Source organism: Anolis sagrei, chromosome 4 (assembly GCF_037176765.1).
Source record: "Anolis sagrei isolate rAnoSag1 chromosome 4, rAnoSag1.mat, whole genome shotgun sequence".
Taxonomy (NCBI): domain Eukaryota; kingdom Metazoa; phylum Chordata; class Lepidosauria; order Squamata; family Dactyloidae; genus Anolis; species Anolis sagrei.
The window spans coordinates 236,754,022-236,779,079 of NC_090024.1; the positions used below are offsets into that span (position 1 = coordinate 236,754,022).

General features: G+C 43.9%; 1 protein-coding gene across 6 annotated transcripts in view; it reads right to left on the bottom strand.

The window, feature by feature from the left end:
- Positions 1 to 25,058, bottom strand: part of MYT1 (myelin transcription factor 1) — a 182,024-nt gene that overhangs the window by 90,089 nt on the left and 66,877 nt on the right. For all 6 annotated transcript variants that reach the window (XM_067468242.1, XM_067468240.1, XM_067468239.1 and 3 more), the window contains exons 2-3: positions 19,024 to 19,124; positions 2,553 to 2,607 (exon numbers count right to left, since the gene is read on the bottom strand). In XM_067468242.1, coding sequence (XP_067324343.1) covers positions 2,553 to 2,607 — 55 coding nt within the window. In that variant the 5' untranslated portion in view covers positions 19,024 to 19,124. The remainder of the gene's footprint in view (positions 1 to 2,552; positions 2,608 to 19,023; positions 19,125 to 25,058) is intronic.

Sequence of the window (25,058 nt, forward strand, 5' to 3'; positions counted from 1 at the left end):
CCTGAGACAGCCTTGTTTGCTTCGGCAACATGCACAGCCTCTGTCTGGCTGCCTCAGATGTATGACTTCAAAGCTTCGGGCCGAGCGCATGCGATAAAAGTGATCTGAAGCTATCAAGATTCCTATGAAGCAGAGTATGCAAGGCTGCCTTTTCAAGAGGAAGAAGGGGTGGGTGGAAGGGGGAAGAATCAGAAGGTGGGTTGGAAAAGTACAGTGCTGGAGTGTCCAAGTGTGTCGCAAGATGAACAGATTATCTGGTGAAGTTGGGGAAGATTTGTATATGTATATGTGTGTGTACATCAGAAGGAAGCTAAGTACGATCTGTGGGCTACAAGTGGACCCAGGAACATTTTTTATAGTTGTGAGCCACTTTGTCTCTTGATGAAGAGAGAGAAAAAGGAGGATACTACTATTAAGTCTGTCCAGGAGAATGCGAACATTTTTTTGCAATTTCTTTTAGTGCTCATTGTGAAATTACTTTTGCTTTGTAGTGGCCCCAAATGCTCTATAAGGTCTATCTGTTAGATGGCCTGGCCTTAAGTCATATGTGCTTCCTCCACCTCCAATCTGTGTTTCACATTTCCAGGGTGAAACTCTAATGCCTACACATCAGGGACAAAGTACGGATACTTTTACACCTGGACAGCTGAGGGCCAGACAGAATGACTCCCAATAAATACTGTTCCATTTAGACTTCAATCTTGTATGATTTTGGAAATAGGGCTAGGCCTGGTTACAATCCTAGGGTTGGAAGGGACCCCAAAGGTCATCCAGTTCACCCCCATTCTGCCATTCAAAAACACATAATCCAAGCATTCCTCGCAGATCGCCAGACAGACAAAGATGGAAATGTTACTTGGAAGATCTGTGCTTTAAAGGTAATTTTTGATATGTGTGTGTGTGTGTGTGAGAGAGAGAGAGAGTATCCATCTCTCTCTCTCTCTCTCTCTCTCTATATATATATATATATATATATATATGGGTGTCACACTGGTGCAATGGGTTAAACCTTTGTCCTGCAGAACTGCTGACCTGAAGGTTGGCAGTTCGAATCTGCAGGAAGGATGAGCTCCCTTGCTCTTAACAACTTAGCAGTTTGAAAACGCAAATGTGAGTAGTTCAATATGTACAGCATTGGCAGGAAAGGCATAACACATGCAGAACAATCATGTCAGTCACATGACCAAGAGATGACAACGCAGGCTCCTCAGCTTGGAAATGGAGAACAGAACGTCCCCCAGAACCAAAAATGAGCACCTCCGCCGAAACCGGAATTGAAAGGAGAAGCCTTTGCCTTTGTTTGTGTTTGTGTGTCTCATTGTATTGTCACAAGGCATTTCATGTTTGCCAGTATCTGTTTATACTGTAATCTGCTCTGAGCCCCCATGGGGAAAAGGGTGGAATATAAATAAAGTGTACTATTATTATTATTATTATTATTATTATTCAGTTCTTGTGGGTTTTTTCGGGCTATATGGCCATGTTCTAGAGGCATTTCTCCTGACGTTTCGCCTGCATCTATGGCAAGCTTCCTCAGAGGTGAGGACCTCACCTCTGAGGAAGCTTGCCATAGATGCAGGCGAAACGTCAGGAGAAATGCCTCTAGAACATGGCCATATAGCCCGAAAAAAACCCACAAGAACTGAGTGATTCCGGCCATGAAAGCCTTCGACAATACATTATTATTATTATTATTATTATTATTATTATTATTATTATTATAAAACAACAAGATGAGTCCACAGCAGAAAAGATCACTCTGCTGGCTGTTGTATTGGATCACACATTGGACACTTCCCAAGTGTCTAGGACTGTGTGATTTATCAGCGAATAATGCGTGAAGATCCCAGTAAGGTGGCCTTCTGCAGCTGGCAGATGGTAATTTTGTCAGCACCGATTATGTTTAAGTCCAGGCCAAGGTCTTTAGGCACTGTACCCAGTGTGCCGATCACCACTGGGACCACCTTGACTGGCTTGTGCCAGAGTCTTTACAGTTTGATCTTTAAATCCTCATATCATGGCAGCTTTTCCAGTTGTTTCTCTTCAATCCTGCTGTCACCTGGGATTGCAACATCGACGATCCATACTTTTTTTAACACTATTATTATTATTATTATTATTATTATTATTATTATCCATTCATCCCCAAGAGAAGCCTTTTTTAAAAAAAACAGGAAGTAAAGATGAAGTTACTTCCACCATTCACTTCCTCTTGTCAAAAAAATTAAATGTATCTTGTGGCCTTAACATGACCAAGGAAGACTGAAAAATGCATGGCAATGCCTCACATGCTCTAGAGCGCATTTGGGTAGAAAGAACTTTGGGTAGGGGTATTTGGCCATTCAAGTTCTACCAAACATTCTATAGTTCCCACCCCTGGTATACAGTGTTTGAACACAAACATGCACATGTTCAAAGGCACATATATGAAAACTAAAAACCTTTGGCCTTGGAGATAAATAGTTTTAGATGACTCGCACTGAGACCCATTGATGGGGTTGATTTGCTTCCCATACATATTTCCACATGAGGAAAAATAACAAAGTGCTCACCTCTGATTGCCTTTGATCGCGTGCGTGCTCGCTTGTCGTCATTCTCTAAACTCATCTGGAATCAAAACAACAGAATTAACATTTTAGTTAATGAAAACCATTTGCAATCAAAGCTAATGGGCCTCTGGAAACCATGAGCCAGGGGTGCACAAAAGAGATGGGAAAGATCTAAGCCACGAGCCACCTGAGAAATAGCTTCAATGCAGGGCTAATAAACAAGAAGACCACTTTGTTGTTACAATTTCATATGGGGTTGGCAGAGACTTAGTTTGCCACTTGACACCCTGCTGTGCAGAGGCAACTCTACCTGGCAAACCACTTGGGTGAACAGACTTGTTTTGAAGTTCTGATTGTCTCCATTTTAGTGTCCTAAAATGAACCCTTCCCACACAAAATATATGTTGTTTAGGGCAAAGATATTTAAAATTTCCACATCTGAGATATATTCATTGGACTACTGAGGAAGTAGTCTTGAACCTCTGATGCTTCAGATCCATCTAAACTCTGAGAACTGATCATGTTGGCTAATGCTTCTGGGAGTTGTAGTTCAAAACATCTCACAGGTCAAAGGGTGTGGACCCCTGAATCTACCAAGGCGTTCTCAAGATGTTCTAAGCTTGGTGGGTGTGCTGTCAGGCGCTGGGCCTGTGAAAGAGTCTGTAGGCAGGATGTGTTTTCTATATGCCCAGCGGGACACCGGGGTGCCTCGGCTGAGAGGCCTTTCGGATTTCCCCACACAAAGTTCTTTTAAAGACAGAAAGTTCAACAAAGTTTTTATTGTTCAATATTCAATAAATCAAACATTCAATAAATCAAACAAATACTTCAAGGGTTTGAATCAACTGGTGGCTTGCTTAAATCTTGTCCACAAGGGACAGGCAACTTTCTTCATAAACTGTTTCTTCCTTTTACAGGGGAAATCCTTGACCCCTCCCTGGGCAATCTGACTTAAGCTCTGCTGGTGTGGGCCCCTACACCCAGTCCAAATTGCGTTATGGCTGCTGCGAGTGGTCCTTACCAAACAGAGTCCTTTAGTAGATTTCCAAGAGGAAAGAAGGCTTTCAATTCCCAGCGAAGGCTGGCTGTAAAATAGGGCTGTCCAACCACGGAAAAATTTGTTTCTAAAATCGATTCGTTTTTTTGGGGGTTTTTGCGTTTCGATTTTTAAAAGAATTCCGAAATTTTTCTTTTAAAAAGTTCGATATTTACGAAATTTCATAAATTACAAAACAATTACGAAACAATTACGAATCGATTCGTTAATGGCGGACGCGACCGTGCAATACGCTAAAAAACCTCCAAATGGGACAGGGGGAACTTCTGAAGCTTCCCTCTCCCTCTGTTGTTGACTGTTGGTGTGATATTTATATTTTTTTTCACTGATTAAACAAACAACAACTATAAAACTTGCCCCAGACATGCGGAAATAATAACGAAACGATTTCAAAACGATAACAAAATGAATACATAACAAATTCGAAGTAATTACGAAATGAATTTAAAAATTCGTTTCGTTTTTTAGTTGCTCCTGAATGGTTCGTTATCGCTTCATTATAAAAAAAAACGAATTTTTAACGAATTACGAAATTACGAAACGAAACCGCCCAGCCCTCCTGTAAAACCGTGGAGCTGTATTTCTCCAGCAAAGAGCTGGCTGTAGAGTTGTGGAACTAAATTCCCTAACAAAGGCTATGCTGTAGTTCTCTGTAGAGCTGTGGGACTGGATCCCCCCAGCAAAGCTGTAAAAGACGAAGCTTTCTACAGGTGGAACTGATTCACGTCCTGTATGAAAGGCTTCTCTGTATGAACTGAACTAGAGGTCCCCTTTTTCCCTCCTTAACCCAGAAAAAGGGGTGGAAGTAAAGAACATAATGATAATTGATGGGTCATTGGCCCTATTATTGCAAAGCAAGGGAAGCCACCTTATTGCAAAACGCATGGAACTTTGGAATACATGCAAACACTCAATAGAAAGGAAAAGAAGTTGGAGCTCCTGGTACAGCCGTACCAGGACACTGGGAGACTTTATTTGTCCATGATCATCTTTGATTTTCCCCAGAACCATGGAATCTATCGGCCAAAGGCTGGAGTAAATTAATTTGGAATCAATTTGGAGTGATGGATGTAGATCTAATGCATGGCAGAATCCTCTGGAACATTTTACACAAAATGAGAAATTTCTCTTGGAAATGCTTTTCACTATATTCTAAAATAGACTTGAAATGCAGATCTGCCATGGAAATAAATGGATGATTATTTACTCTCTCTCAAAGAACATTTTGTACTGAAAGACTCCTGACAACCAAAACTGAGATGGAGTTATTCTCTAAATATGGCAGTGTTTGCAGAATCCTGCCCAAATATTTGACATATGCCTTTGACACCTGAGATTTAATTTCAATACTACATGTTTGGCTTCCATATTTGATTTCAATATTTGATATTTGACAGTATAAGATAGCAGGCATGTAATGCAGTTCTGTATTTGACAGCTGACAGCTGAAGAGGTTTCATGCTCTTCATCTGAAAAATAAACCGTAATAACCAAGAAATGCCAACAAATCCTCTTTTTGCTTTTTTTAAGGAGGCCCTGAATATTTAATTTTGACAAATAATTTTGCAATTGAAAAGAACTCTGTAGTTGGAAATTTAGGGTGAAAGCTCAATATCTAGAGAGAAAATGTGGTTTATTTGGGGATGTACATTTCATCTCTGTTGTCTATTCAGGAAAATCACATTCAAGCTACCCCCTCTGTTTAAAGCCTCCAAAGAAGGAGCCTCCACCACACTCCAGGGCAGAGAGTTCCACTGCTGAACAACTCTCACAGTTAGGAAGTATTTAGCTATGTGCCAGTTCATTGATTTTTGTGCTGTTTATTAATACTTTGTATTTACTCTATTGATTCAATAGGCTTTCTCCATTTGGGAAGAACTAGCAGGACTTGGACCCATATCTCTGGCATGTAGGATCCCAAGTTCAGTGTCCCACTAAACAGTGTCCAGCAGTTCCTGTATGCTGATAGAACTCCCCTGTGTGATAGATATGCATAAAAATGACATTGTGGAATGAAATGGGGGGAAAGGGGAGGAGGGAAAAGGGGGTGGTGAGGGGGAAATGGTCAAGCCAAGGGCAGCAGCTGGAATGCGAGCCTCATGGAATGGCACGCGCTGCTTCCCCTCGCTGTCTCTTTGTTGGCAGAGCATCTTAATAAAAACAATGTGTATTGCTGTCCTATTGGCACCGAGTCATGACTCAGTGCCAGCTGCCAGCCATGTGATCCGTTGTTCTTCAATGAAGTGGAGGAAGGGAGAGGAGAGGGAAAGAGAGGCTATTTTGACATGATGATTCTCAATATATTCACAACACAAAGTCATCTGGGCTTTCTTCCCTTTGGGCACCCCTGGGAGTTGAGAGCCTCCAAAGAAGGCAAAGGCCTTCACTAGAGTTTCTTAGAACCAGGAGGAATTGGAAGCGATGTAGTTTTAGACTTCAGGTGTTAAAGGAGCTGTTCCAAGTGCTGGATTGATTGAGGAATTAGGGTTCATCACCTCGGAGAGCTCATTTAAAGTCTAGAATCACATAGAGTTGTTTATCTGCAGCTCAGGGCCTTTCCAGACAGAATATCAAGGCAGATAATCCACAATATCTATTTTGAACTGGGTTATCTGAGTCCACATTGCCATATAATCCAGTTCAATGTGGATTTTATACAGTGGAAGGGGCCTCAGATATGAAAGTTAGTGTACGCCTCTGTTTTAGCACCTATGGTTAACTAGAATTCTTTGGTGAAAAAAACATGAAACTAGATTAAAACTCTTTCAATTATTAGAATAAATAAAAAGTTTTCTGGAACACATCCAGAGGAGGGTGACAAAAATGATAAAAGATCTGGAAGCCATTCCTCTTAGGAAGGCATTACCATGGCGTATCTTATAATCAGACCAAAGGACAGCCAAAAAGGTCTGGATTCCAAGCCTTATGAGTACTGGCTTAGGGAGCTGAGTATGTTTAGCTTAGAGAAGAGAAGGTTGAAAGGGGACGTGATAACCATATTTAAATATTAGAAAGGATGTATTTTCGAAGGCTTTCATGGCAGGAATCACTGGGTTGTTGTAGGTTTTTTCGGGCTATATGGCCATGGTCTAGAGGCATTCTCTCCTGACGTTTCGCCTGCATCTATGGCAAGCATCCTCAGAGGTAGTGAGGTCTGTTGGAACTAGGAAAAAGAGTTTATATATCTGTGATATGACCAGGGTGGGACAGAGGACTCTTGTCTGCTGGAGCTAGGTGTGAATGTTTCAACTTTTGTTGAGAGGTGATTAGATAGATGTCTTTGTTTGTTTCCTCTCTGTTGTTGTGCTGTTGTAATTTTAGAGTTTTTTAATACTAGTAGCCAGATTTTGTTCATTTTCATGGTTTCCTCCTTTCTGTTGAAATTGTCCACATGCTTGTGTATTTCAATGGCTTCTCTGTGTAGTCTGACATGGTGGTTGCGAGAGTGGTCCAGCACTTCTGTGTTTTCAAATAAAATGCTGTGTCCAGGTTGGTTCATCAGGTGCTCTGCTATGGCTGATTTCTCTGGTTGAAGTAGTCTGTAGTGCCTTTCATGTTCCTTGATTCATGTTTGGGCAATGCTGCTGTGTTTGGTGGTCCCTATGTAGACTTGTCCACAGCTGCATGGTACACGGTAGACTCCTGCAGAAGTGAGAGGATCCCTTTTGTCCTTTGCTGAACATAGCATTTGTTGGATTTTCTTGGTGGGTCTGTAGATAGTTTGTATGTTGTGTTTCCTCATCAGCTTCCCTATGCGGTCAGTAGGCCTGTTTGATCAAGAAAAAATTTGTTTCTAAATTCGATTCTTAATTGGGGTGTTTTTTTGTTTCGATATTAAAAATATTTACAAAACTTACCAAAAAAATGTTTTGTTATTTACGAATTTTCGTAAATATTTACAAAACATTTTAGAAAAAAATTTTTTCTTGATCAAACAGGCTAAGTGTGAATGTTGCAGTAATGGTCACCAATGGCTTTCTCCCACCCTGGACATTCCATAGTATTAGAGATGATAACTCACCATTTGCCTAGTTTCCAACAGACCTCTGAGGATGCCTGCCATAGTGGGCAAAATGTCAGGAGAGAATGCTTCTGGAACATGGTCATATACAGCCCTGAAGTCACACAAGCCGGATGGCGCGCGGAGGCCGCTTGTGAGCGCGCGCGCGCCATCCAATGGGCTCCGGCTCCTGCGCCCCCCTCCTCCTCCTCCTCCTTCTCCCAGCTGGCGCGCGCGCGCTCACAAGCGGCCTCCGCGCGCCATCCGGCTCCGGTTCCTGCGCCCCCCCTCCTCCTCCTCCTGGGAGGAGGAGGAGGAGGAGGGGGGGGCGCAGGAACCGGAGCCGGATGGCGCGCGGAGGCCGCTTGGATGGCGCGCGCGCTTACAAGCGGCCTCCGCGCGCCATCCGGCTCCGGTTCCTGCGCCCCCCCTCCTCCTCCTCCTCCCAGGAGGAGGAGGAGGGGGGGCGCAGGAACCGGAGCCGGATGGCGCGCGGAGGCCGCTTGTGAGCGCGCGCGCCATCCAAGCGGCCTCCGGCTTCTGCGCCCCCCTCCTCCTCCTCCTCCTCCTCCTCCTCCTCCCAGCTGCACTTCCTGCAACACAGCTGGGAGAAGGAGGAGGAGGAGGAGGGGGGGCGCAGGAACCGGAGCCGGATGGCGCGCGGAGGCCGCTTGTGAGCGCGCGCGCCATCCAAGCGGCCTCCGGCTTCTGCGCCCCCCTCCTCCTCCTCCTCCTCCTCCTCCCAGCTGCACTTCCTGCAACACAGCTGGGAGAAGGAGGAGGAGGAGGAGGGGGGGCGCAGGAACCGGAGCCCATTGGATGGCGCGCGCGCGCTCACAAGCGGCCTCCGCGCGCCATCCGGCTTCTGCCACGGTGCACTGCTGGTGCTGGGGTTCTTGGGAGCGCCGGATTGGCTCCCAGGCTCCAGCACTGCAGCACCTCTCAGCAGCAGCCTCCATGCCATTAACGAGCGGAGCTTCAGCTCGTAAAATACATGGGGCTGCTGCTTCGATATTTTTAAACCCTTCCGGGTTTAAAAATATGTTTTGATATCGCGTCGGATATTCAAAAAATAACGAATAAAAAACGAAAAACGAATTAACGAAACAAAACCGACAGGCCTAGCGGTCAGTGGTTCTCCTGATGTATGGCAAGAACACTTTTCCTCTGGGTGGATCTTCGTCTTTATTCTCATGGCTTGTTCTCGGTCTTGCAGCTCCTCTGATGTCTGAGGTGGAGTCTCCATTGGCCTGTAGAGCCCAGTTTAGGTGGTTCAGTTCATCTTGGAGGAGGTGGGCTTCGCAGATTCTTTTTGCACGGTCTGCCAAGGCTTTAATGGTGCTTCTTTTTTGACTTGGGTGATGGTTGGAATTTTTATGTAGATATCTATCTCTATGTGTGGATTTTCTGTTAGAAAGGGTTTTATATTGAGGAGGGTGGAACCTGGTTTTCTGCTGCTCCAGTGACTGAGTCATGGAGCACCAAATTCAAATGACAGGAAAGGGAATTCCAACTAAACATTAGGAAGAACTTCCTAAAGGCAAGAATGGTTCAGTAGTTGAGTATGCTGCCTCCAAGTGTGGTGGAGTCTCCTCCTCTGAAGTTTTGGCTGGATGCTTTGATTGTGACAGAATGGAGTTGGATTGGATGGCCCTTGGGATCTCTCCCAACCCTATGATTCTATGAGTCTATGAATCCCTCCTGTCCAGATTCCTCTTTTTAAAGCATCTTTTCTCCTGCACTTCACAAGAGGAAAGCTGGTGGAGTTTCCAGGATCTGTTTTGTTTCCAGTGCTGATGGATGACAAAGAACCTCAAGAGTGTCGTCTGTGAACCTGTGTCTCAGATGGAATTTCCATGCATAATATCCCACCACCCCCTTTGCTGTAATGTGAGCACTAACACCGAATGATTTATCCTGTGTGATTTGCGTGTGAGGCCTTTGGAGAGGGGGAGGGGAACAGAATAAAAAACAGGGGTAATTTATGCATCCTGTCAGCCCTGGTCTTGCCATGCCATTGCCTTACGAGCCCCGCGTTTATTGCAACCTTCCCAATAACCCAAGAAGACAATTACTATAATTTCTATTTTTAAAGCCTCCATTCCCACCGGACTGATGGCTCACATTTAAAATGTGGAGAGGAGCAGGTGTCAAAAGGACTTCATTACATTTACGAGCCTTTCAAATATGCCATTCCTGGTGTTAGCCCGAGTTAATGCCTTCCGATGCACGCCTCACAATAGAATTAATATTTTTGATCGCTGGATGGCTAAGTTTATTCCCCCCTCCCTGCGTAATGAAATCCAGAATTGCTTCCTTTTTTCTGTTTTGCCAGAGAAATTGGCAAACATTCTCCTGGTTTTTCAAGCATGCCTGGGCAATTGAGTTCACACAGAAAAATGATATTTTTAAGAACAAATGGAACAAACAAAGAGAACAGAAAAGGTTTGAGAAAAAATATAATGGTTCAGCATGGAGGCTGCTACCTCCTTTGGATGGATGTCAATAGCTGTGGCTTTCTCTTTTATCAGCGTCCTCTTTCACCATTTGTAATTGAGAAGCATAAAAAGCAAATGGAGAGTGTGATTCTTCCTTCAGAAGAAAGGCATAGAGAACGAGTGGAATTGATTTATAAACTGCTCCGAGTCGCCTTTGGGCTGAGAGGGGCGGTATAAATATGGTAACCCCTCTGCAATGCCAGCAATACAGCTTAATGGTGTAAAATTAGAAAATGTTGATCATTTCCACTACCTTGGCAGTCACCTCTCCACCTAAGTCAACATCGACACTGAAATACAACACCACCTGAGCTCTGCGAGTGCAGCATGTTTCCAAATGAAGCAGAGAGTGTTTGAGGACATCTGTAGAGATACCAAGGTGCTTGTCTATAAAGCTATTGTCCTCCCAACCCTGCTATATGCCTGCGAAACGTGGACTGTCTACAGGCGTCACATGCAACTCCTGGAACGATTCCATCAGCGCTGCCTCCGGAAAATTCTGCAAATCTCTTGGGAAGACAGGCGGACAAATACCAGCGTGCTGGAAGAAGCAAAGACCACCAGCATCGAAGCAATGGTCCTCCGCCACCAACTCCGCTGGACCGGCCACGTTGTCCAGATGCCTGACCACCATCTTCCAAAGTTGCTCTACTCTGAATTCAAGAATGGAAAACGGAATGTTGGTGGGCAGGAAAAAAGATTTAAAGATGGGCTCTAAAGCCAACCTTAAAAACTCTGGCATTGAGAACTGGGAAGCCCTGGCCCTTGAGCACTCCAGCTGGAGGTCAGCTGTGACCAGCAGTGCTGCAGAATTTGAAGAGGCACAAATGGAGGGTGAAAGAGAGAAATGTGCCAAGAGGAAGGCGCATCAAGCCAACCCCGACCGAGACCGCCTCCCACCTGGAAACCAATGCCCCCAGAACTGAACTTGGAGGACTATCATCCTCAGACTACGGGGGATCGCCTAAGTAAAGTAAGTAAGTAAATAAATATGGCAAATAAATAAATAAATAAACAAACAAATGTAGATCTCCAGTAGCAACACTTTCTGATGGTATTTATTTATTTGTTTATTTACTTCATTTGTATACTGCTCTTCTCAGCCCTTAGGCGTACAAAAAACACTGAATTTTCTGTGTCATAAATTAGTTGAGATGCTTCTACCCTTTTCCTTTGGAAAGCTTCCTTTGGCTGCCAATAAATTGCCGGGGCCAATTCAATATTCAGGTTCTGACCTACAAAGCCGTAAACTGTTCGGGCCCCACCTATCTCCGCGATTGCATCTCCCCTTATGAACCAGCACAGGCCCTAAGATCTGCCAGGGAGGCCCTCCTTTTGCTCCCACCATAATCCCAAGTATGGTTGGTGGTGACAAGGGAGAGGGCCTTCTTGGTGGTCGCCCCCCAACTCTGGAATGCCATCCCCAGAGAGATAAGACAAGCCGTCTCACTGTCTTTCTTCTGCAGGGACCTGAAAACTTGGTGGTTCCTGCAGGCCTTTGGAAATGATTAGTTCCAGGCACTTTATCCATCTCCCTGGCCCGATGCTGCTCATTGCTCTAGAGCAGTGGTTCTCAACCCGTGGGTCCCCAGGTGTTTTGGCCTACAATTCCCAGAAATCCAAGCCAGTTTACCAGCTGTTAGGATTTCTGGGAGTTGAAGGCCAAAACATCTGGGGACCCACAGGTTGAGAACCACTGCTCTAGACCTTGCCCAGCCCTGTCTTAGTTGACTAGATCCACTTTGCAATTCCTGGACATGGGTAATTGAATTCCTGTTGATGGAGAAATACTGATACTGTTTTAAATGTTGTGATTGTTTTTATAGAATTTATGTTCATGTTTTAAAATGCCTATTTTTTAATGGTTTTTGTATCATTCGGCAATTGAATGTTTTGCCTATGTTGGAAACTGCCCTGAGTCCTCTCAGGGAGATAGAATGGTTAAAAATAAAGATGATGATGATGATGATGATGATGACTACATATTTCTGATCCATCTCCAACTTTTAAAAGGAACCTAACAATCTTCAGTATGGGACACACTTTTAACTTTATTTAGAAAAATATAAAGTTTATGTTTATTAAAAATGTGAAGTTTGATTGTATTTCTAACGTGTGTGTGTGTGTGTGATGTAATTTGAAAAGTATTTAGCTATTTTCTCAGCTATATAAACCCAGTGGGTAACTGGGGTGACATCACATTCTCTCAGCCCCAGAGGAAGGTCATGGCAAACTCATTGTGAACAAATCTTGGTTGCAGTGGTGATTGGTGGCTACCATGCCGGTTAGGCTCTAAATCAGTGGTTCTAAACCTTCCTAATGCCGTGACCCCTTAATACAGTTCCTCATGTTGTGCTGACTCCCAATCATAACATTATTTTTGTTGCTACTTCATAACTGTAATTTTGCTACTGTTATGAATTGTAATGTAAATATCTGCTATGCAGGGTGTATTTTCATTTACTGGACCAAATTCGGCACAAATACCCGATACACCCAAATTTGAATAGTGGAGATTGTTTTTGTCATTTGGAAGTTGTAGTTGCTGGGATTTGTAGTTCATCTACAATCAAAGGGCATTCTGAACTCCGCCAATGATGGAATTGAACCAAACTTGGCACACAGAACTCCCATGATCAACAGAAAATACTGGAAGGGTTTGATGGGCATTGACCTTGAGTTTTGGAGTTGTAGTTCACCTAGATCCAGAGAGCACAGTGCACTCAAACAATGATGGATCTGGACCAAAGTTGGCATGAATCCTCAATGTGCCCAAACTGAACACTAGTGCAGTTTGGGGAAAATAGACCTTGACATTTGGGAGTTGTAGTTGCAGGGATTTATAGTTCACTTACAAAGAGCATTCTGAACCCAAAAACGATAGAATTGGGCCAAACTTCCCACACAGAGCACCCATGATCAACAGAAAATACTGTGTTTTCTGATGGTCTTTGGTGACCCCTCTGACACCCCCTCACAACCCCCTCTCCCAGGGATCCAGAATCCCAGATACAGAAATGCTGCAATAAATCCACTCCAGGTTAAGGGAACTATTCAAGCTCTTCAATCTCATGTACAGAAAATGTTCAAGATCTTGGATAAGTTATTTAAAGTTGGGTCTAAAACTCTGTGCACCATTATACTGGCATGGAAGTCACTTGCTGCCACTAGAAGGCTGGACTATAGTCAGAAAAAAAGGTGGCACCTCCCTCTGCCATCCCATTGACCACCCATTAGTTGAATATGCATACACTGGATGATCAAAAGAAATGGCAGACATTGCACCTCCTAGTGGTTGCACATTTTCTTCCCCCCCTTAGCTATCTCTTCTTAAAGGGGACCAAACCAAGGCCCATCATGCATGGAAGAGAAAGAGCTGTGAAAGAGAAGGGAGGAAGATCCTTAATTGGGTGGTGCAAAGAAACCCAAGGGGAGGAAATGGAAATGTACCCTAGCAAAAGGAAAGATATTTTGCCTCTAGCCGTAGCATGCATGACTTTTAAGGAGGCAGGTTTTGTTTTTAAAACCTGCATGGAATGACATTGCTATTGCACATCCGTTTTGTAGCTCCAAGCCATTGTTGCATAGATATCTTCTGAATTTCCTCCATCTCCTCCCCCTGCTTTTTCCCCCTTTAGGGTCTTCCCAGCTGCTTGATCTAAGTTTTCCTGACATCCCACCTCTTCTGAGTCTCATTCACAGCTGAATTAATTGGAAGTTTGCTTTTTTAATCCTTCCCCGACCTTCACTGTTGTTAGAAAAAGACTCTGTGGATGTGGCATGTGTGTAGCATTGACCAGATTTGCATCCCGGGAGCATGTCTCCTGACATTTTCTCTCCCTCCCTTTTTTGTGGCCTACCAAGGGATGCAGTTCACCCCTCCTAAGGCTTCAAATTAGAAATTACTGCTGTGTAATAAACAAACCTAACGAAGTTGGCTTGTCAGTTTCCATTTGCAGAAGTGAAGGGCGCAAATGAAACATTTAACTACATGCAATTGAGAGAGAGCTTCCTTCTGGGAGAGAGGAGTGGATCGGAAGAGCTGCTACAAGACATTGGAATGGTTTTGCACCTCAGTTGCAGAGTTGGCACTTAAGCGGGAGGGCAATGTAGCAAAACAGCATGCAGTCTTCTGGTCAACACGGAGCTCCAAACTGAGGCAGCTGACAAATTAATGGAACAGGAAATCCACGCCAGGTTTTACAGATGCTTTAATGGACCTCTCCAAGATGTTGAACCTATCTACAAAGAATATTTTCCACTTTCATGGGAGTATGAGGTGAAGGACACCTATGAAAATGGAAAAGACTATTGTTATCTGAGAAAACCAGGAATTTCCAAGTTTTCCAGCATGACTCTTTGCCAAGCTGCCACCATAGAAACATGCTGGAGAGCCTAGAGCAGTGTTTCTCAACCTGGGGTTCGGGACCTCTGAGGGGGTCATGAGGGGATGTCAGAGGGGTCACCAAAGACCATAAGAAAACACAGTATTTTCTGATGGTCATGGGGATTCCATGTGGGAAGTTTGAGCCAATTCTATCGTTGGTGGGGTTCCGAATGTTCTTTGATTGTAATGAACTATAAATCCCAGCAACTACAACTCCCAAATGTCAAGATCTATTTTCCCCAGACTCCACCAGTGTTCACATTTGGGCATATTGAGTATTCGTGCCAAGTTTGGTCCAGAACCACCATTGCATGAGTCCACAGTGCTCTCTGGATATAGGTGAACTACAACTCCCAAACTCAAGGTCAATGCCCATCAAACCCTTCCAGTGTTTTCCACTGGTCATGGGAGCCAAGTTTGGTTCAAATCCATCGCTGGTGGAGTTCAGAATGCTCTTTGATTATAAATGAACTATAAATCCCAGCAACTACAACTCCCAAATTACAAAATCAATCCTCCTCCAACCCCACTAGCATTCACATTTGGGTGTATTGGGTATTTGTGCCCAGTTTGGTAGTGAATGAAAATGCATCCTGCATATCAGATATTTACATTACGATTTACAACAGTAGTAAAATGACTGTTATGAAGTAGCAATAAAAACAATATTATGGCTGGGGGTCACCACAACATGAGGGACTGTATTAAGGGGTCATGCCATTAGGAAGGTTGAGAACCACTGGCCTAGAGATTCCAAGAGAGAATGTATTAAGGCATCTGTAAATAGTCAGATCTGCAACAATTAGACCTGTAATTATATGTGGATAGGTCCTCTAACAATTAGATCAGTGGTTCTAAACCTTTTTTTTTTTGACCAGGGACCACTTAACCAGAGACCACTTTGACCAGGGACCACTCTCCAACATTAGTACCAAGAAGTTTTTTGTGAACTTTAGATTTGGTTTGGTTATTTGGGGTGCTGATTCAGAAAATTGCATTGGATAGACCACATCAGCTCTAGTTTCTGATACAGAACATATGCCAACCAGTAGTCGCCAACTGCTCACCCACAGAAAACCATATTTCACAATCTAGAGCTGATGTAGTAGTAGTAATCTTTCATGGGTAGGCAGCCTCTCCCCTCCCAACATCTCTGTTGCCTCGGCACTATAAGAGGGTTTCACAAGACCATTCGCTCTTGTTGCTACATGTTTTTGAGACAACAATGTAGTAATGGTGAGGCCGCAGCCCACATTTTTGTTCTTGTGGACCACTGGTGCTCAACGGACCACAGGTTGGGAACCACTGATTTAGATTAACATCTAGAGCAGGTTTGCATTAGGAAGGAAGCCAATAGTTGTTGAGGTCATTCAAAGAAAAGTGGCTTTCTTTGAGTGACCCCAACAAAATTCTCTTACATCAATATGATTCCTCTTTGGGTTTTCAGCACTGTTGAAATACCCTGGTTGTGATGGAGTAGCTCTGTGCTTTGAGAGCTGTTCCAAAGGGAGAATTCCCTGAAGTGCTGCTTCTCCTGTCAATGCCACATTTGGATGCCAAATATCACACCTGGCAAAACTCTATGCAGGGGACCTCTCAGGGGTGGATCAAGTCGGTTGAAGAGAAGCCGTGCTTGGGCTCTTGCCACTCTATAACTCGCAGACAGTCTTTGGACAGAGGCTGTCTCAGCTGCCTTAAAGGGAGACCATCCCTGCCATCATGAGATGGGTCCTTGTTACCCGGGGGACACAGGGCACCGTGTTTCAGCAGGACCAAGATAAGGCCGGAAGTTTTCTCCTCACAAAAGCCTCCCCTGATCTCCTGGCAAGAGAATATCAGCCTGAACTTTTGACAGTTCCGTCTTTCCTTTCCTTTTCGAAAAGTTGCAGCTGGATCCCTTTCCTTAAATACCCTCCTGTGTCCAAACAACAGCGCCTACTTTCTTTTCCCAACTTACTTCCCTCTCACTAGGACTTTTAATTAGGCCTTCATTCATCATGAATGGAGTTCATTCAACACGCTACAGCATCTCTGGCTTTCACCTGTCCCGTCAGGAGCATCTTCTTCTTCCGAGAAGCCTCTGTCTTTGGGAGCAAAGGAAGCCTTTTGTGAACTAATTCCTCAATTGAGAGCTTGTCCGCTTGGTATTTATTGTGCCTCTTTATGGTGTGGGAGAAGCAAAAGCTCTTTGGTGAAGACCCTAGGGATTTTCCAAGCAACATTAGAGTGACTTGGTGATTGGGGGAGGGGGGGGGGCAAGGAAGCAATATGTGATAAATCCATGCTGGGTTTTGTTCCAAAATTTTAAAGGCATGCTAAAGGGGTAGACAGACACGTCTCCAATATTATTCAGTGCTTTGAATAGCACAATTTTTTTTTCATGTCAGGAGTGACTTGAGAAACTGCAAGTCACTTCTGGTGTGAGAGAATTGGCCATCTGCAAGGACATTGCCCAGGGGACCCCCAGATGTTTTGATGTTTTACCACCCTTGTGGGAGGCTTCTCTCATGCCCCCCATGGGGAGCTGGAGCTGACAGAGGGAGCTCATTCACACTCTCCCCAGATTCAAACCTCTGACACGTTGGTCTTCAGTCCTGCTAGCCCAAGGGTTTAATCCATTGCACCACCATTGCACCACCAAGGGCTCCTAATAGTACATTAAAGTTCAGACTAAAATCCAGAAAGTGTTTACATCGTCTTAAGATACAGGAGGAACCAAACACTCCATTTTCCTCCCTTTTTCTTTCTATAGCCATAAAATTACAGAGTTGGAAGGAGCTTCGTGGCCAGGTTCAAGTCTTTAGCCAAAACATCTCTAGCAGGTAACATTTTTTAAAAAGACATCAGGAGAAGGCAACCACACCAACTCTCTAACCCAATAGTTCCATTACTCTTTTTGTCAAGGTGTTCCTTTTCATAATAAATTGAAATGTACCATTTTGTATTTCAGACCATTAGACCTGCTCCGTTTCTCTGGGGTAGTAGAGTAGAGGTCTGCCCTATCCTCTCTATGAAAGCTCAAAGAAGAAAGGACGAAGGGCCAAAAGCTTTCGAGGAAAAAGGCTTTTAGAAACTCACTATAGGATCAGATGTTTAGCCAAAGTGCTTTCTCCCTCTCTTGACAACATTAGAAAAACAGGATGAAAGAGAAAAAAAAAGCAGAAAAGGAGGACCCAGCAGTGTGATGCTGCAGCAAAGAAGGTGAATGCTATTTCAGTCTGCAAGTTGAGGAAAGAAATGGCCCTGTACTGGTCAGGCCTAATCTGGAATGCTGTGTTCAGTTGTAGGGGTCTCATCTCAGAACACAGACAGTTTGGCACATGTTCACAGAAGGCTCATAAGAGGTAGGACAACAAAACCTATAGTGAGGGATTGATGATTCAGTTTGGTGAAGAAAAGACTGAAGGGACATGAGTGTCCTATTTAAATACTGCAAAAACAAAAACAAACAAACCAATGGTTGTGTGTGCAACACAAAAGGTGTTGTAGCCTATTAACATACTCAGTGGTTTCTGAAACAGTGGTTATGTGTGCAAATGCAGGTTGTATGTGAAAATGACAATTGCCCATTTTCGTGTAAGGTTTACTTGGAGTTCATCTATGCTGTAGAATTACGTTTGCATGTATGTATATGCATGTGTGTGTGTATGTATGTGTGTGTGTGTGTATCAGGAGCCCCCAGTGAGCTGCTAAACTTGCTAACCAAAAGGTCACAGTTTTGAATCCGGGGAGTGGCATGAGCTACCGCTGTTAGCCCCAGCTTCTGCCAACCTAGCAGTTCAAAAACATGCAGATGTGAGTAGATCAATAGGTACCGCTCCAGTGGGAAGGTAATGGCACTCCATACAGTCATACTGACCACATGACCTTGGAGGTGTCTATGGACAGCGCCGGTTCTTCGGCTTAGAAATGGAGATGAGCACCAACCCCCAGAGTCGGACACGACTAGACTTAATGTCAGGGGAAAGCCTTTATCTGTGTGTGTGTGTGTGTGTGTGTGTGTGTGTGTGTGTGAATGACCAGCACCAAGCTGTTTGAAATCACTTTAACTACCATGGCTAATTGCAATTGGATCATGGGAGCTGTAGTTTTACAAGGTCTTTATCCAACTTTGCCAAGGCATCCTGGTGTCTTACCACACTGCAACTTCTAAGATTCCATAGCATTAAGCCTAAGCAGCTAAGGTAATGTCAAACTGCATTAATTCTACAGTGTAGATGCACCCTAAGTCATGTTTCAAAAGCTTCCAGATCTGTGCATCTAGGTTCCCTAACCAATGAGGTACCAGCATTTCCTGCTATGGCTGGTATTTAGTTATGCTGCCAATGAGCATGGAGAATTTGTTAAACTCCTTTGACATATAGATATATTAACAGATCCATCTCTTCTTCCACTTTTTTTCTTTCCAAAGCTCATCTAAACCACTAAATTGCCATTTCTCTGGCTCCTGGTCACGTGAGGGAGCGTTGCATGTATTATGACATTCTCAAATTTGCTCATTTTAACCGCTGCTTCCCTTTGAGCCTTCTCACCTTGATGTGCCTGCTGTGGAGGCTTTTTGCTGTCTCGCAACTGCTGATCTTTTCTCCGCGGGTCCACTTTTGACTCAGCAGTTTGCCTCGGAACTCATTTTCTGAGGAGAGAAGAGAAATATAGCACATCAGCAATGCAGGTGGGGCAGGAAGGCTATGAGCAATACTCAAGCACGTGTCAAGCAAAGGACTTTTGGGGGTGATACCAGTCAAGATCCAATAGAGATGTCTCCTGCTTTTTGAAGACCTGCCTTAAAGAACATTTTGAACCATTCCCCAAGTTGTATATTCAATGCATGGTGCACTGTTTCACAATTTATTACAATAAATCTGAATTAAAATTCAACCAATTTAAAACGCAACTGAATAAAATCAAATGAAAATTCAATAGAATTAAAATGCAACTGAATTACAAATAAAACCACTTTTAAATGGAAGCATAACATCTGGCTTCATATTACAGTCACATCAATAACGAAGAATAATTGGGTGATATCAGGGGCGGCTCGTCCATTACGCGAAGTAAGTGGTCGCAGAACACTTTTTTTTGCCAGGGGCGCAGAGGCGCCTCTGTAAATGCCCCTCAACCACCACTTGAGTAGCGCCCCCTCAGCTCACAACAGCCCTAGCAGTCCGGGGAGAGATTCGGCTTTCTTGCCTCGCTGCTGGGCGACCCTCTTCCCAAAGGGGCTGAGCCCTTGAGCCGCACCTAGCCCCTCTCGTTCCTGCTCCACCCGGCCACCAGGTGCGCAAGCAAAGCCAGCGCTCAATCGTTCTCCACGTTCGATCCCTTTCCCATGACCGGTCCCTTTCCCTTTCCTGATCCCCCGGTGCTCCACCAGCCTCCTCTCCTCTCCCCAATCCACAGGTGGGCCAAGGGGCGGAGCCGCCACGCCTGGCCCACTTCGGGTCCGGAGGCGTGTCTGAAGAACCCAACGTGCACACCAAAAGTCGCCTCTTCTCCTGACTTTTTCTTCAGCCATTGGGACTGAGAGAGAGAGAGAGAGAGAGAGAGCCCCTCCGGCTGGAGGTATCTCCCACCTCCGCTCCCTCCTTTGTTTTTGTGCCTACCTTCAGGAAAGGTGAGCATCTCCACCTCTCTCTCTCTCTCTCTCTCTCACTTGGTCCCAATAGCTGAGGAGAAAGTCAGGAGAAGAGGTGACTTTTGGTGCACACGCCGGGGTCTTCAAGCATGCCTCTGGACCCAAAGCAGGCCAGGCAAGGGAGCAAGTGCAGCAAGTGTAGTTACTGGGATGTATAGTTCACCTACAATCAAAGAGCATTCTGAACTCCACCAATGATGGAATTGAACCAAATATGGCACACAGAACTCCCACGACAAACAGAAAATATATATCAAAGATTGGTGGGGGGGGGGGGGGGCAAAATACTGTTTGCTTACCGTTGAAAATTACCTAGGGCCGCCTCTAGGTGACATTTATACTGTGTGTGAATTTCCACATGAGGAGTAATGCATGGATTGTGATTTTTTTTTAAAAAAAACCTTAAATTGTATTATAATATCATGTGAAAGAACCACGCAACTGAGGCCAGATCTACACTGCCCTTTATCTCAAGATCTGATCCCAGATTATCTTCTTATCCCAGATTATCTGACAGAGAAGACTCATTTAATCCAGTTCAAAGCAGATAATCTGGGATAAGATCCTGGGATATAGAAAAATGTGGATCCAGCCTAAATGCACAACCACATGTGTATTCTATCCATGTGTGATGATCTATTCATCCATCCATTTATCATCTATTGCAGTAGATCCCAACCTGTGATCTGTGGACCACCAGTGATCCAAAAGAATGAAAATATGGTCCATGGCCTCACCATTACTACACTGTTGCCTCGAAACCATGTGGCAACAAGAGTGACTCGTCTTGCTAAACCCTCTTATATTGCTGAGGCAACAGGGATGTCTGGAGGGGAGAGGCTGACTACCCAGAAAAGATTACTACTATCACATCAGCTCTAAATTATTAAACATGGTTTTCTGTAGGTGAGCAGATCAGAACTATGGGATGGCATAGGTTCTGTATGAGAAACTAGAGCTGATGTGGTCTATTAAATGCAGTTTTCTGAATCAACACTCCAAACAACCAAACCGAATCTAAAGTTGACCAAAAACTGATTTGTAACCCTTTTCATACTAATGTTGGAGAGTAGTCTGTGGTCAAGTGGTCCCTAGTAAAAAAAAGTTTGGAAACCACCGATCTACTGCAGTTCCCTATCACTTCTCAGTCCACTATTTAAAACATTACATGCAAAAATAAAAGCATATTAAAAACAGATTAAAACTATTCCTTGAAAAGCATTTGACAAACCACGCACAATTCAAACATCTTGAATAGTCACACCTGGTTGTGATCCTAGGTAAGGAATAAAGGTTCAGAGAAGACATGTTTCAATATTTGAAAGGTTGTCCCATTGAACATGGATCCAGCTTGTTTTTGGCTGCTCTTGAGACTAGTCCACAAAGGGGCAATGGATTCAAATGGCAGGAAAAGAGATTCCAGGAACCCTTTCACATTACATAATTAGAACATTACGGCTTTTCTGTAATTCCAATGGGATCCTGGAGTTTGAAATTTAGAGAGGGAGTGAAATACCATAAAGCCAATAGATCCTGTCTGATCTTGGAAGCTTAGCTTGGTACATGGATGAGAGACCACCAATGAATGCCAGCTGCTCTAGGTTATATTTCAGAGGAGGAAACTGGCAAAACTACCTTTGAGGATTTCTTTCCTAAGAAAACCCTTTGAAATTCAAGGAATCACTATTAGTCACGCACATGAACGCACATTTTGACTTCTCAGCTAGAGAATTCTAATCCTTTCCTAAACTACAAACCCCAAGATTCTCTAGGCTGCAGTCATGGGAGTTTAAGTGAAATTGTAGCGTTGCAAGTGTGCCCTATGAATGAGGCCCCAAAACATAAGTTGAAATAAGTGCAGAATCCTATCATTCTTTCTTGGAGGTTGCACAAGAATGTTGTCCTAGAGCAGCGTTTCTCAACCTGGAGGTTGGGACCCCAGTGGGGGGTGTCATGAGGGGTTTTTCAAAGGGGCTGCCAAAAGCCATCTCTGCCTGTCCCACTCTTCCATTTTGGAAACAGACAATGAATAATGTATTGTCAAAGGCTTTCATGGCTGGAATCACTAGGTTCTTGTGGGTTTTTTCGGGCTATAGGGCCATGTTCTAGAGGCATTTCTCCTGACGTTTCGCCTGCATCTATGGCAAGCATCCTCAGAGGTAGGAGAAATGCCTCTAGAACATGGCCCTATAGCCCGAAAAAACCCACAAGAACCTAGACAATGAATATTCCACCCTAAAAGCCCCCCTCTTGCTGTGATTGTAGGTGAAATATAAATCCCCACAACTACAACTCCAAAATGTCAAGGTCTATTTCTCCTAAACTCCACTAGTGTTCACATTTGGACGTATAGAGTATTTGTGCCAAGTTTTGTCCAGATCCATCATTGTTTGAGTCCACAGTGCTCTCAGGATGTAGGTGAACTACATCTCCAAAACTCAAGGTCAATTCCCACCAAACCCTTCCAGTATTTTCTGTTGCTCATGGGAGTTCTGTGTGCCAAGTTTGGTTCAATTCCATCGTTGGCGGAGTTCAGAATGCTCTTTACTTGTAGGTTAACTATAAATCCCAGCAACTACAACTCCAAATCGGCAAAATCAATCCCCCAACCCTACCAGTATTCCAATGTGGGCGTATCGGGCATTTGTGCCAAATTAGATCCAGTGAATGAAAATACATCCTGCATATCAGATATTTACATTACAACTCATAACAGTAGCAAAATTACAGTTACGAAGTAGCAACAAAAATCATTTTATGGTTGGGGGTCACCACAACATGAGGAACTGTATTAAGGGGTCACGGCATTAGGAAGATTGAGAATGACTATCCTAGAGGCCACCCCCACATGGGAGCTTAGCAGTCAGACACAACTTTAACCACCATAGGTTTATCTTATAGAATTGTGGGATTTGCAGTTGGCACCAGAGGTATCTGACAGTGAAGGGTAAATGTTTCACCAAACTAGGAATCTCAAAACTTTGAGCTATGGCAGCTAAACTGTTATAATTCTGCAATGTGAATTCAGCCAGGTGGTCAACAGATGAGAATGAAGCACTGCTACTTCCTTAGCTGATTAGTTGTTATGAATGTAAAATACAACTCTTGCATAGCATAAAGCTGGTGTGGCATTCTACCACACTACCAAGGAGGATTTGAGTCTAAAAATGTGTGTTCCTGTTCCTGAGTTTTTTTGGAGGAAGGGAAGAGGTCTTCCTATTCACCCATACAAGAAAACTATGTCCAGAATTTCAGACTTGCTAGAGTCAGGTTTTACAAAATTCAAATGCATGGTTGCTAGGAGACAGCCAGATCCTCCATCTCTGGACTGGTCCAAGGTGTTTTGCAGCCTTAGGCACGGAGTTTGGCAGCACGGCTCTGAAAACTGCCATTGTGTCCCAAAGCTCTCCAAATTCTGGAAATGCTCTCTAATTACAAAGGAGACCATCAACCCAGAAAATCCTGAAGCAGCAGGCAGTCTTGGGCTGATACACTAATTTCTTCATTTGCTTATGACATTTACATTTTCCCCTCTTCCATGTGGAACTCAAGGCAGCACACACAAGACTTTCCAAGTAGTGTCTCATCTACTTGGAAAGCTCAGGCCCAGAGCTTCTTAGCTTTAGAAGCAGCAGTAAAAAGTAATAGCTTTGATATAATTGGGATCATGAATCCACTCTAGGTTTTTTTTTTTTACTGTGCAGTCACCCCTTCACATCTTTGGATATAACTTTAACAAATTTGATTGAGGAATTTATTTATTTATTTATTTATTTATTTATTTATTTATTTGACTTGTATACCGCCACTCCCAATTTGGCTTGGAGCAGTTTACAGCAGTAGATTAAAAACAATACAACCAACTTTAAAATACAATAAAACGAGAACAGACATAGTCCCGAGTTATTCACCCATCGAAAGCTTGTTGGAAAAGAAAGGTTTTACAGGCTTTCCAAAAAGCAAGTAGCTCTCGGATGGTTCGGGTTTCAACTGGCAAGGCATTCCATAAATAAGGGGACACAATCGAGAAGGCTCTCTGCCTAGTAGACGACACATGGTAAGTCCGGATGTTGGGGACTTCAAGCAAATTTTGGTCTTCGGACCGAAGTAATCTCTGGGGTTGGGGTTATCTCTCAAAATCTCTAGGTCCTCCAATGCAAATGTATGATCAGTATCCTCCAATGAGATTCTATGTCAGGCATCCTCAAACTGTGGCCCTCCAGATGTTTGGGCCTCCAAATCCCAGAATCTCTGGCCAATGAACAAGCTGGCAAGGGCTTCTAGGAGTTGGAGGCAGTCTGAGGATGCCTGTTCTATGTCAACTTCCAACTGAACTTCACACCTTGTGTTGGCTTGTTGGACATGGAAGTCTACCTCATCAGCTGTCTAACTTTCCCTATATATACGAGCCATTCTAGTGGTATCCATGTACCTTGTGGCAATTTTACAATGATATCTGGATCCTTCCTGCTCTCCCACACAATGATATCAGATGAGGTGCCTGGGTGTCATGCAAAAATATGCCAATTCCAACCTTCTCACATGTCAAATGTCAACATGGGATGGGAACTTTTAATGCATTGCAACACCTATTTATCTCCCCCCCCCCCCAAAAAAAAGATTATATCCTCTAAAGGAGACCATATTCACAAGCAAGAAGCTAATGAAGATATGTTGGAGGCAAGGGTGTGTGTGTGTGTGTGTGTGTGCATATGCATTGTCAAAGCTTTCATGGCCAGAATCACTGGGTTGTTGTGAGTTTTTTGGGCTGTATGACCATGTTCCAGCAGCATTATCTCCTAACATTTCACCTTAATCTGTGGCTGGCATCTTTAGAAGTTCTGTTGGCAGTGAGGCAAATGGAATGCATAAATACTTGTGGAATGTCCAAGGTGGGAGAAATAACCCTTGTTACAGGTCACACCTCCCAAA